This window comes from Haliotis asinina, chromosome 3, assembly GCF_037392515.1.
Source record: "Haliotis asinina isolate JCU_RB_2024 chromosome 3, JCU_Hal_asi_v2, whole genome shotgun sequence".
Lineage (NCBI taxonomy): Eukaryota > Metazoa > Mollusca > Gastropoda > Lepetellida > Haliotidae > Haliotis > Haliotis asinina.
This window is the reverse complement of record NC_090282.1, coordinates 32965888-32979662: the sequence shown is the minus strand read 5'-3', so window position 1 is coordinate 32979662 and position 13775 is coordinate 32965888. Positions and strand designations below refer to the sequence as shown.

Sequence of the window (13775 nt, the reverse complement as noted above, 5' to 3'; positions counted from 1 at the left end):
CAGTAGCAACAGTTCAGGATCCAGAAAGCATGTAAATAACTCGTCTCCTACTTGGAGGGAGGAGAACAAATCTGAACTCTGTTTCTTCTTGACGTTTCTTTCTGTTCTTGTAAAAGACCATTGTGATAACTTTTTAGTAGTTGGGATGTAAATTAAAAGTGAACTACATCATTGGAATATTGACTCTATACATCGTGTGATTTTCCTTAGAAATTTGAAGAATACTTCAGTGACTGGGAATAAGAATTGTACTGTCCAGAAATATTGTCCTTCTATTTTCTCCTTCCATATCATGGCTGATGGGTCCTTAGCAACCTTAACTTCCAATATGCAATATTCTACCATGCCGGCTATGACTTGCTCACACATACTGTTTAGGCCCTTGGTAAAGTTTCAAGGTGTCTGGCTGTGTAATCTTCAATCTGAATTGTTCAGCTCGTCTTTCCACAATACAGCTAGCTGTGTGAAGATGGATCATGTCTGCCATAAACTTAAGGAATCATTTTGATAAGACAATCATCTTCAGTATGTCATATTTGTTTCACAAACAAATATTTCTATAAAAGTCCTCAATTAAATAAATGGTACTACTATGATGGAACATCACAGAGAGTTTCAAGGCATTTCCAGCAGACACCATTCAAGGACTGATCCTCAGTGAAAGAAACTCCTGCATTTACTCATTGTCTGTTCATAAGCAGTTTTAATCAGACTGTGTTCTGTGTATCCCCTTCTCAACATGGTGGACACATGGGTAGATGGATGTGTAGGTACACCTGCTGGTGTGTCCAAGGCAGAGTAAGAACATGTTAGCATGGATCTGTCATGTTGCCAAACAGTCTTGGCTGTCTGACTTCTTGAAGCTGATTTGTTTGTATGACGTATATTTCTCAATGGGTGAAACACTACCTTCCCATCGTCTAACTGTATTTTGAGAAATTGTGATGTGATCATCACGGAAGACAAGTCAGTGTCTTCAGATGATTCTCTGCATCTGTGGTTCTTCAGCATCTGAAAAGCTTCAAAGGTCAGTCCTGGCATTGCTGACCGAAGACTTGATGGGACATAACTCCTCACAGTCTTCTCAGGGAGAATTGAAAATTGTTTGGGGATTAACACGATTGTTTTCTTCTCAGGGGTTGAAGATTTTGATTTGGATTTCTGAAATTTCAAAATGATAATAGTATCTGTCTGTATATCGAGAACACTTGAAGCATGGAACAGATGATACAACTGTCCACCATGAAATGAAACAAAGAACAAAGGAAACCAAACCAAGAAATGAGGAAAATACAAATATAACTGATACCCCATAATATCAACAGCAAATGAATCAGTCCTGAGAATGACAACTGAAAAACATAACTATGAAAACGGATATGTCGACCAAAAGTACCAGGAGAAACTAGCAAATGGAAAGCAAAAGCAAAAGGATCTACACTGACAGAAAAATAAAGCAGACTGAATAACCACACACACACACACACACAGAGTACTGCCAATTGAAACATAATTAAGTCTGTCCTCTGCCAATGATGGAATTGATAAAGAAGATTTTAACATTAAAGTCCTTTGCACATATATGATCATGATCTCTATGGAGACTAGACACAAAAAGACCAACTGAATATTCCAGTAAACTCTATGTCTTGCCAAACAACAATGAGTGGGTTTATGGGCCAGAGTTATCACTCAAGTAGCTTGACTAAAGGTCAGTTTGCTCATGAAACAGTTATTCAGTCATGTTTTGTTGTAGGACCTACCTGTCTGGTGTGTCCATTAACAACTGGGTGACAAGATCACACTTATGATAATAAGAGCTGTATCAGTCCTGTGACTACTGGAACATTTCTGCCTGGTCTCTCAACTAAGAAATGGGGACACAATACCTACCTATATGACTCATCCACAAAAGACTAAGCACCCTTGACAACCTGATACCTAGATGTCCAGCTAAAACACTGTCTCTGCTCTTGTCTCTTTGAGACCACCTACCTGTCTGGCCACTAAGACCTGGGAATACATGACAACCTGAGACGTATGTGTCTGGCAGCTAACATCTGGGGACCCATGACAACCTGAAACCACCTACCTGTCTGGCCACTATCGTCTGGGGACCAATGAAAACCTGAAACCACCTACCCGTCTCGCCACTATCGTCTGGGCACCCAAGACAACCTGGAACCACCCACCTGTCTGGTCACTATTGTCGGGGAACTCATGACAACCTGAGACCTACCTGTCTTGCCACTATCATCAGGGGACCCATGACAACCTGAAACCACATACCTGTCTGGCTACCTGAAACCACCCACCTGTCTGGCCACTATTGTCTGGGCACCCAGGACAACCTGAGACCTACCTGTCTGGTTCTGTACAGAGGTGAGCTGTGTGACTGGGAAGGTAGAGACCCTGAGGGTAGCTGGTGGTGGGAGCCATGATGTGACTCTGGGACACATACAAGGGCCGGCAGTGATGCCTGCTTGTAGCAAACATGTTTCCAATCACCAGGTTAGTGCACACAAAACATTTATTATGCACACAATTGGTGTGACAGGGATGCAAATCATTATCTACTACCATGATATATCCATCTTGATCGTGCAGTGCATCTCCACTTTATTGTGATAACATACAGAACTTAGTATCACCTTGTCCTCAAAATTCATGCTAGTTTGCTGTCCCAGACCACTAAACTGTGCTGAGGATAAGTTCAAATCTGAAGATGGTGGTCCTCATGAACTAACAGCATTCAAAGGCCATAAGTTCTCAATGCTTTAATTCTGTTACATACTTGAATAGATCAAAACTGATAAAACACTAAGCGCATACATATTCTTGGCTTGTTAAAGTAGGGTAAGCTACAGACTTTTGAGGACTAGGGAAAGAGGCATACCAGATTTCTGGACAAGCCCTGTAAAGTTTGAACTTCTGAAACTGTATCAAAAGTCTTGTTTTGAATCTGATTTGACCCCCATAAAATTGAAATGAGCTTATGTGTTGAAAAAATCTGTGCAAGGTTACTGAGAGAGAGACTGACATCACTTACAAATAAAGCAATGATATGAAACCAGTAGGTTATATTTATCATACTAGCAGGGACACACTGGAGTATCAAGACCTGATTTACCTTCAGTGCAAACATGTTATATAGAGAGAATATTAAACTATGTCCCATTTAATACCACATTTATTAAATGAGTGAATGGTTTGGTGTTTAACGAGTGAAAGCGGGTTAGATACCAATACCATTTACAAGTTTCATAAATGTGGTGTTACTGGGGACATAGTTTAGTATTTTATTTATTACTCATCCAACATTAGTCAAATAATACTGAGCAAAGTACTTGTTTCCTAAGAATGAATGAGTGTGGTGACACTCTGCTTTCTTCTAGTCAAGCAAGGTCTAACACTGTCGTGACAGAGGTATTAGCATTGTGACGTCGTAACTGTAAAACACTTTGACGTCATACGTACGGCACCACAATGTGTAATAACTTTGTAAACAGTGATATCTTCAGTGGGTGAGTAATATATTCAGTATTAGTATGTTTAACCAATGCAACACTGAAACCAGAAGTGGGAAGGTGTTCTTTACTCAGCTTTCAGTGTATTTTAACTAATATAAAATTGATAAACAATATTAAAAAATTCACAGCACTCTCAACTCCTGAACAGAAACCAAATACGGCATCTGTGAAAATTTAATTGTCCAATCAACTACAGTTGTAACTAAGGTTACAAGACACACTTACAGATAAAACTTTCATTCGAGAGTCCTCTTTCTTTTCAGCTGGGGTAGGTGTTTTCTTGTCACGATCCCGCTGTTTTCGAGATTTCCGCTTCTTCTTCCGAGTTTTAGATTCTTTCATTTCTGGTTCTGATTCACTGTCACTATCACTTGAACTGAAATCCAATCAATTAAATCAAATTCTCTTTGCAAACAGCATTAGCATGGAATGAATGGAAACTGAATTAGATCTACTCACGGAACTTCAGCAAAACCAATTAATAACAATTGCTTTGGATACCAGATACATCAGTCTACAAGAATTCCAAATCAAAATCCTCAAAAAGTAATTTAGATAACCTAGACATACTACAGATTATTCTAAACTTCCTCATTGCTGAGAAGTCTCAATATCCAATAGCTCCATCATAATGTCACGCTAGTTTGTTGAATAACATCAATATGTAATGGAAATGTCACTGAAAATAAATAGGCTCTTTCCAATTTTGTGATTGTTTTGTCAGAAATCACACTTTGCTACTAACTCTGATTCTGTGATTGCATCTCGAACACTGAGCTCTGTGAGAATGTTCAGACAGCCATCCATCGTTTTGAGAGACATGTTATCAATGAGTTGATCAATCTCCTTCCTTGTTAATGCTGGTTCTTTCCCATTCTCAGGCTTCACTCCCTTCAGGTCCTTCTTGTCCTCCTTCTTCCCCTTGTCCTGCTTGTCCTCCAGTGAGGACTTTTCCCGATCCTTGGCCACGAGGGATAGAATGACACCTGTCCACTTCTCTGCATCCTCCTGGATCATCTCTGCCTCCACCTCTGACAGATTGGAATCTGAAATATTATCAGTGAGTGAGTGAGTGAGTGAGTGAGTGAGTGAGTGAGTGAGTGAGTGAGTGAGTGAGTGAGTGAGTGAGTGAGTGAGTGAGTGAGTGAGTGAGTGTGAGCGTGAGTGGTAGGTAGATAGTTGGGTATGTGGATGAGTGAGGGTTGGGTTTTTTTTAGTGAGTGAGTGAGTGGTGGATGGCTGGGTGAGTGAGTAAAGCAGAACATCGAGAGGAGACAAGCAAAGCAGTTAAGTGGAATAGTGTGTCGTCTGACACTGCAGTCACCTGTATTCCAGATAAACTATCACAACATACAAGAAATTAGATTTCAACAAGTGAAACTGGGGACACGACTAAGCATGACCAAAAAATCATGCTCCACAGTACGCTCATGTACACACAAGCAGACAAGTCAAAGCTTCAGACACTAAAGATGAATCCGTTTCATTTGTCAATACAACAATATCCTGTAACTAGTCTACTCTGATCTCTACAGTTACTGAACTGACTTATGGTCTCACCTTGCCTCAACATGGCCATGTCTGTGAAGCTGGGGATCTTGGTGTCCTGTGGAAGGAGCCCTCGACTCACCAGAATATCCTGCGTAATCACTCTTGTGAGGTCAAGGACAACCTCTGTCTGGCGGCTGCCAACAAAGAGTATTGCTTTCTCAGTTACAAGAATCAATACAAATATTACTTCCCTTTAAAATATTTGTCCTCTCAGAATTACAAAAAACTCTTACACTGTCTTTTTTGCATGGATATTGCCTATCCCATGACCACAGAAATTCAGAAATCGATTTAATTATGTCTAACAGAGTCAAAACTGTGAAGGGTTGAGTCCGCTATGCAAATCATTCAGCCTAGCTTTTGCACAAAATGATCCAATTGTATCCCAAAATCAAAACAAGTGAATGTTGACCTGGGTACAATATGAGCCAATGGGAAACCATGGAACAAAATATGCCTATGGAAAAAGCTGATGCAAAAGGAGCAATTAGTTCCCCATTGTAAATGAACCAATATCACCCATCAACAAATGAACCAATGGTAGCCCAGTATCAATGTACAAAGGTAGCCTAGTATAAAATGAGCCATTGGAAACCCAGGTAAAATAAGCCAATGATAGCCCAGTATAAATGAGCCAATGATAGCCCAGAATAAATGAGCCAATGATAGCCCAGTATAAATGAGCCAGTGATAGCCCAGTATAAATAAGCCAATGACAGCCCTGTATAAATGAGCCACTGATAGTCCAGTATGAATGCGCCAATGATAGCCCAGTATGAATGAGCCACTGATAGCCAGTACTCACGCCTTGTTCTGCTGCAGCTCCATGTAGTCCAGCACCACCTGCCCCAGGGTCTTCCCCATGTCCATGAAGTCACTGATGTTGAAGTGCCGACTCCGCCCACTGAAGTACAAAACACTGCACATGATGAGATTATGTTCAATGGATCTGAATCTGACATGTCCATATTATTGTCTATACTCATGAATCAAGATGAGGAGTATTTTGGGGAAATGATTTTGTTTATTAAGATTATTTCCATGTCCGTTTCAAAAGATATAATTTGATCCTAATATGACGTAGGGTTTCCTTAAAGGCAAACTTTTCCCATGTTAGTTTATGCCAAACTGCTATGGTGACAACATATTGTGGTATGTATAATGATATTCCAGCAATATTCCTGCTATACTGCAAGGGTCTGTACATAATCGGGACCAGACAATCCAGACATGGCTATGTGGGCATCCGTATATTTCAACAAACTGCACTACAACTATCTGTAAATTTCATCTAAACACACTGTACTTCTATGCAACTGCAACTGCTACCTGTCAAGAATGGTTCCGCTGAATGTGGCCTCCAAGGTGAAGCTGTTCTGTATCTTCATCTGTCTCCACATCACCACGCGACCTGTCGATTCCTTACACTTCCTTATATGAAACTTGCATGATGGGTAGCTGAACTTGTCAGGGGACTGAAGAAACAAACAGTGCAGTTACTGGCTGGGTTAGACTGAGGTATGCTACCCAATTGTATGCTAACACAATTTCCTCACTTATCATCAATCCCTGCAGGATGGATAATATTCTTTGTATATCTTGTATCCCATGAAGGAGGTGGCAGAAGACGAGAACCAATACTTCTGTCATTTCTTAAAAGATGTTCAACTGCGGTGTTGGTTGTCATACATTCTCATTAGTAATGAAGACATTTAATAACTGTAATACCTTTTGTGACATCAGCCAAGGGAAGAGCCGTTCATTGATAAAGGTCCTAGCAGCACCATACTGGGACACATCTTCTTCCGTGGATGTGTTATTGCCATACATGAACACATTGTGTTTGCGACTGTGGCCGTGAAGGTCACAGTATAAAAGCACCTGTCAGAAACAAAACCAATAATCACAATTTGTGAAAAATACATGAAGACCTCAAGTCAGTATAATGCTATATGTATTTTTAATATTCAGGATTTTGCAAGTGACATAACGATTACAACTCCAGCTACAATATGTGCAACATCAACAACATAATAAGCATAGCATTTGTCACGCTCTTCATGGCAATCTTGTTATTCCATACAGGGACTTGGGGTGACGAGAGGTGAACTACACAGGGCACTGCAATAAATGACAACTCAAGTACTATGAAACAATGAGAGACTGAATATGTTGTTCTATGCTGCCTTTAGCAATATTCCAGCAACATCATACAGATCACACCAGAAATGGGCTCCACACAATGTACACATTTGTGTTCAAGTTCATTGTCATTAAGGATCCTAATTACTTGTGTGATAGGTTCATTGTGTTGTTGCAGAACTGGTACATTGTGCTATTTGGGAAAACAGGATAATTCTGTTATTGTGAAACAGGTTCACTCTGGTATTTGTGGAACAGGTTCGTTGTTATTTGTGAACATGTTTGTTGTAGAATGGAGTGTTGGTAGAGAGTGTAGCAACTGACCTCATGCCTCTGCATCAGCATGTCCACCATGTTCTTGACATACCAGATGGTGGGGAAACTCTCACACCGGGGATGGCGGTAGTTCCTGTTGAGGTCTCGGGCAGCAAGGGAGCAGCGGTAATTGCCCACAATAACACCATCAGGGTTCAACATTGGCACTATTTTGAAGATAACACTATTGCGAAGTTTCTGGAATATGTACACAATATCATTCTTCAACAAAGGTTTTGCTGAACAAAATTTCAGAGATGAACATTTTAATAGTAAGGCAGATATAAAAAGACAATTGAATGGGAGGACAACAAGTCCATAACTTACAGACATGAATCATAACAAAGTATTACAGAAACATGAATGTATTGGGGCAGAAGAGTCACACCACAACTTCAGGGTGGCAATCAAGAAGAAGCACCACAATATAGTAACAAAAGCAAAAGATTTAATTTACAGTTCATATATCATTTGTATATTTTCATCAGTATTAATAACATGGTAAAGAAATATTTGGGATAACAATAATAATAAAACTGGCATGTGTGGCTTCATGCACCATTTTGTCTATTGACTGAGTCTGACTAACCTCAGCTACTGGGTGGGAGCTCGTGACGAAGTCCAGTAGTCCCTTCATCATCCAGCTGGCCTGGGATTCCCCTGGATGGACGCGGGCCGACACCACAACTGCCTTCTTCCTCACCCCTGGTGTTGTATGCTCTATGACCAACAGTGTCCAGAGTCAGACATTTGGGTACAAAGGCATCATCTACATTGCAGTCATGTGAAGGGTTCTGTTTTTGTTTGTACGGGATCCAGTATACTTATCATGAGCAAGCCAAGTTACATGTTCAATGTATTAACCAGGAATCCACTCAAAGCAGTTTCTGTCACAGAGTGATTGACATGTTTTTCCCTCTATTTGCAACTGTCATGGTACTACACATAGTTTGTGGCACATGTCCTATATCCATGACTTTGCTTGGTTTGGGAATATTCAGCTACATTGTGTTTGTAGTAATTACAAGATTACTGTGATTGTTTTGTTGTTTATCCAACTGTACCCAATACCCTAGAAGACAGTAAACTAAGGAGAAATTCATGCCAATATTTTGTGTGTGACATGCAGATCTGCAGTGCACCTCTGTGTTGTTCTACACCTACCAAAGTTAGTGACAGTGATGAGGAAGCAGCTGTTCCCGGCCCGAGTCTCACACAGCACCTCCCGCCTCATGAACTGTTCCCGCTCCGGGTCCTGGAGCAGCGTGTCAAGGTCCTCCTTCAGGTCCGTGAATGTGTAAGGGTAGCAGTGTGCCAAGTAGTATGTGTCTTCGGCATGAGGGAACTCCTGCAAAAGTTTTATCAATGAACATAGAAGTTAGCCATGTGTCTCTCCTAAGGGGATATCTGCTTTTCAGACCTTTGTTGGTGATCTGTAAGTATTCCGCCTGGACAGGACAGTGTAGTGACCGACATGCAGACCGCCATCATACAGTATATTGCTGAATGTGGCATAAAACTAAATTTGCTCGCTCGCTCGCTCACTCACTCACTCACTCACTCACTCACTCACTCACTCACTCACTCACTCACTCACTCACTCACTCACTCACTCACTCACTGTAAGGAACCAACAGTTGCATGACAAGGCAAGTGAGTAAGGTTAAATTGATGTATGGTCACGTGGGATGAAATACCCAAGCATGCAAGTTATGAAAGTTTACTATTTTTAGAAATTCAGAAACATGGGTTATTGAAACATGGATGTAAACCTACATCAACCAAATCCTGACACATCAAAGGGACATAATTCTCACTGCTTCGTATTACAAGTTACTGAGCATGTAAACCTACATGAACCAAATCCTGACACATCAAAGGGACATAATTCTCACTGCTTCGTAATACAAGTTACTGAGCTTGGGTTGTTATTCTTACTGTTTCATACTGTTGTTTGAAGACAGATGTTTACAGTCTACAAAACAGGAAGAAACAGTATCCCAGCATGCATCTTACCATCTGCCACTCCAGGTAGTAGTAAGCTATGTTGCGCTGTAGCAGCGGGCAGTGAAGGTATGTCACATTGCGACTGTAGCTGAAACAGCACAAAAAGTTCAACTCTATCACATACCTGCTGGTTCATACATCTCTTCCAAAAATCAGCTAAATTTATATCAAGTGTGAAATGTTTAACAATATTCAAGCAAAACCAGGGCCCATCTGAAATATTTTACCGAAGTTGGGAATCAAACCTGGGCCTTGATGAGCAAACAATTTAAACACTCGGCTACCCACCCCATTAAGATTTTTGTGAAATACCATTGTTAAATAAAAAAACAAGGGTGAAAGTGAGGGAGTGTTTAAGCTGTGTTTCACAAACATGGCATCCTGCTACGGGAAGAAAACCGGAACTGATGCAGGTGTCGACCCACATCTCGGTCCCCAGTGGGTCAAGGTAAGATTTCAAACACACAATGGCAATATAGATATCTGTACTTCTCACAAAAACTACATGTTTAACAATCAAGTTAATGACTAAAAATTAATTTGTCAAATTGTCTCTGGCTGTCTTTCGTTGAAAGACAAATATAAATTCAAACCAATTCCCTGACACTTCACTTTTTTCCAACAGTATATGTCAATTCATTACCAGAACTATGTGTATGTATAGAAGAGTGGATTAAAACTAAACAAGACTGAAAAAAAAAACCAAAAAAAAAAAAAAAAACCCAATTTTGATGACATTAAAATCCATGCCAATGCCCAGTGTACACCTGTTCTCAGCTAACGTATTACTTCAATAAGAAAAGTGCAGTACCTGATGTGGTGGCCTGTACGGTACCAGCCAGTCTTCCTATCTCGAGCATTTTGTTCTGAGTATCCCAGCGGCCGCATACCTGGTGTAAATAAAACCGACTTTGCATCAAACCTGTTCATTACAGTATTATATACCATCAACTAAATGATAAGGATATTGAAACTTTTAATTCTGTTGACAATCTCAAAACAATATATTGGAATGTGTACATCAAAGTTTCTTCTTATTTAGAAGCATCTTAAAAATTAATTTCAGATTTAAATACTTTTTTTATATAACAATTTCTCTATGCAATTACTCTAATTCAGTCCCCAACCTAGACACTCACAATCCCCAACAGTGAAACAACAAAAGTTTCTCTTCACATCCAACTATGCAGACCACAAAACACACTGACCATAATTATAAAGACTGTCCCTCTTGAGCAAGTTGACAATGCGGAACTTGTACGTGATCCCTGGTACTGCATTCTTGACCCGGAAGTAGTACCATTGAGTATGGCGGTTTGTGTACAGGTCAGTCTTTAGCACCAGTTCATATTCATACTGACCTCTGGAATATAAAATCAGGCTTTGAAAACACAATACATCAGTTCATATTTTAACTTAAGTTTGATAATGATGAAAGGATCTACATCAAAACATCTCTCTATGCAATAAACAAGAAATTGTCACCCATAAGGTTGTATGCTTTATATCTTAATGATTCATCAGTTTCAATCATACCTGAAACATATATATGTAACTATTCATATTTGTAAGCTATGCTAATAGTAACAGTATCAGTCAGCATATATGGTGCTCACATCCAGGCACATTACCTGCTCACGGGGCTACGTGCACCAGTCATAGGACCTTCTGATACTTTTTCAACAGCTATGCTCCCTGTTAGGCACAGTGAACTAAACACTTACATTGCCAGCACCCATTTTACAGCTGGGTGAACTGAGACAAAGTGGATCTAACTATGTATCTTGTTTAAGGATACTGTGCAAATGTGCCTACCTCAGACAAAACCTAGCAGTAGGTGCCACCACCAGGAATCAAATCAGGGCCTTCAGCATGATATGCAGATGCCTTACCACTGCACTAATGACGAAGATTGTTCATAATGCTTGACAAACAGACTCCAGAATCACAATACATCCTGTTCATAAATACTAACAAACACAAACTACAAACATAATACATTGTGTAATATTGATGGTTCCTTTACATCAAGAAAAAAATTCAGAAACAAACTATCCTGAGTATTTTTTTGTAATCAGTGACTAGAACTCTTATCTAAAAATTCTTATTGATTGTGAAGAAGGTCTTGTCAGCAAGTACTCAGTACACCCCAAATAAGGGGCATCTGATCTATTGGTTGCTTCCTGAACAACTGTTACTAACAACAGATTGAAAGTGAGAACATAATCACTCTCTAGACAAGTCATGGTGGGAGTAAATGATTAGACTATGAAAATGACAAAGCCTAAACAAGAAAAACGAATAAACCAGATTTCTTTTGGGTGAATTCATACACAAGCTGTGTAGGAAATAACAACATTTATGAGAGTCATGCTATTTCCATTTAGAACAATTATCATTCAACAATGTCAGTCCTTAAGGATTTATACACTGAGGACATGTTGCTGCTAACATGTTGTAAAAGCATACACTGCATAGTTTGGGTCTTCATTTCTGGTATAAGTGTGTAAATGTGTAAAAGTTACTGCCATAATATCATTAACAATGCTGATACTTTAAACTATAAAAGATGGACTGATGTTTAATGTTGCTTTAGCGATATCTTACAGCATTTTCATGGTCTGGAATTGCCGGAATAGGTTTCACACATTGTACCCATGTTACTGAAACTTGGGTTCCAAATGACAAGCAAATGCTTTAACCACTATGCTATCCCAAGCAGAGGAATACAATAAAATCCCTTCATATATCATACAATGAAGATATTCTAAATAAATGTGTTTATTTTTAATCACAGAAATATAAAAATCTATTTACAAGCAAAAATACCAGAACAGAAATGGTTCCACAGAAAACAGGTATTATTTACATGCTGACTATTATAAAAAGGTGCAACTTCATTTCTTAAAATTCATTAAATTATGCGTTGCTCATTTACAGTGTCGCAATGTTCACAATGCCCAAGCCAGTGAAAAACTTCACCACCTAACTACGACCTCTCTTTAAGCAGTAAACATTTGTTATGTGACGTTAACAAAACAAAACGTCCACATAAACTACAGTCAAGCAAACCTTTATTCAAACGAACACTAACAAATCAGTGTACAGTGACTTGGGGTATCTCCACCAATACCTACCTGACAACAAGAGGGGATAACATGTCGTATCCCACCCGGAGTGCATACAAACATACTGCCTACCTACAGAAACTAGTGCTGGACCGACACCTTGGTTTTCACCAGTCTACTGGTTAAGTCAATATTTGACAAAGGATTTATCTGGTAACAATTACACTTCAGTGTACTGTTAATAAAACTAGGGAGCAAGAAATGAAATGGTTGTTACTGAAGCATACCAAGGCTCCTGGATTTTTTGTCAACTGATCAACAATAAATGCTGGCAATTTATCTGGTGATCTCTATACAGCATATACAGATATAATTTACTCCAAGCTGGTTACTTTGCTATGAAATACCTACAAGGATCTGAGTAATGCACAAGTAAAGAGTCATTATCAAGCATATCAAAGGAGGAATAGACAGTCTTAAATATGTGTAACAAAATGTACTGAGCAGCAAAAGAAACACAACTCTGGCTTTTTGTCACATTTTCATGTAAAAAACAACCATGAACACATACTTGGGTATCTTTTCTTGTCAGAATATATACTGTCAATATTGTTGTGTAACAAACCAAAGTTAAAACCCTGGTAAATGAGTTTAGGGTTTAAGTAAAACTCATGAGTAGAGTGCAAGCAAAGTGCTGACAAAGCAAGGATCAGAGTGAATCTTGGATTTGACCCTTCAGTCATGGAATCCTGGCACAAACAAAGGGAACTAACTCAATTTACTGTACTACATTGCAGCAGACAACCAGGTCACTCATCAAACCTCCACTACCAACATATTTAGCTATGTTGAGCATAATAACTATACATATCCTACTAAAAAATGTTAAAGGTCACATGCAACCAAAAAATCAAACATAATTAAAACACATTTATCACTTATTCATGACATATAATATACATTGCTGCTTTTAAAAAAACAAATAAACACAATTATAAGCGTACAATCGCGATTCAAAAGTGCAATATTTTGTACTTCGGCTTACTTCCCCCGAAACGAAGCCCTCGGGAGACCGAACCCAGTCATAGCAGGTGGATATGCATTCAAGTGTAACGACGGCTTCTGATTGGCTGTTTCATTTGCTGATATGCTGAGGGTTCAT

The 13775-nt window shown here is 39.3% G+C and overlaps 1 protein-coding gene across 1 annotated transcript in view; it reads right to left on the bottom strand.

Annotated features, from left to right (window-relative positions):
• Window positions 1–13775, bottom strand: part of LOC137276748 (uncharacterized) — an 83827-nt gene that overhangs the window by 11802 nt on the left and 58250 nt on the right. The window contains exons 5-17 of the mRNA XM_067808387.1: window positions 10754–10908; window positions 10357–10435; window positions 9555–9633; window positions 8703–8886; window positions 8128–8258; window positions 7548–7736; window positions 6810–6962; window positions 6411–6556; window positions 5887–5985; window positions 5091–5215; window positions 4276–4576; window positions 3756–3906; window positions 2363–2479 (exon numbers count right to left, since the gene is read on the bottom strand). Of these exons, the coding sequence (XP_067664488.1) occupies window positions 2363–2479; window positions 3756–3906; window positions 4276–4576; window positions 5091–5215; window positions 5887–5985; window positions 6411–6556; window positions 6810–6962; window positions 7548–7736; window positions 8128–8258; window positions 8703–8886; window positions 9555–9633; window positions 10357–10435; window positions 10754–10908 (1909 nt within the window). The remainder of the gene's footprint in view (window positions 1–2362; window positions 2480–3755; window positions 3907–4275; window positions 4577–5090; window positions 5216–5886; window positions 5986–6410; window positions 6557–6809; window positions 6963–7547; window positions 7737–8127; window positions 8259–8702; window positions 8887–9554; window positions 9634–10356; window positions 10436–10753; window positions 10909–13775) is intronic.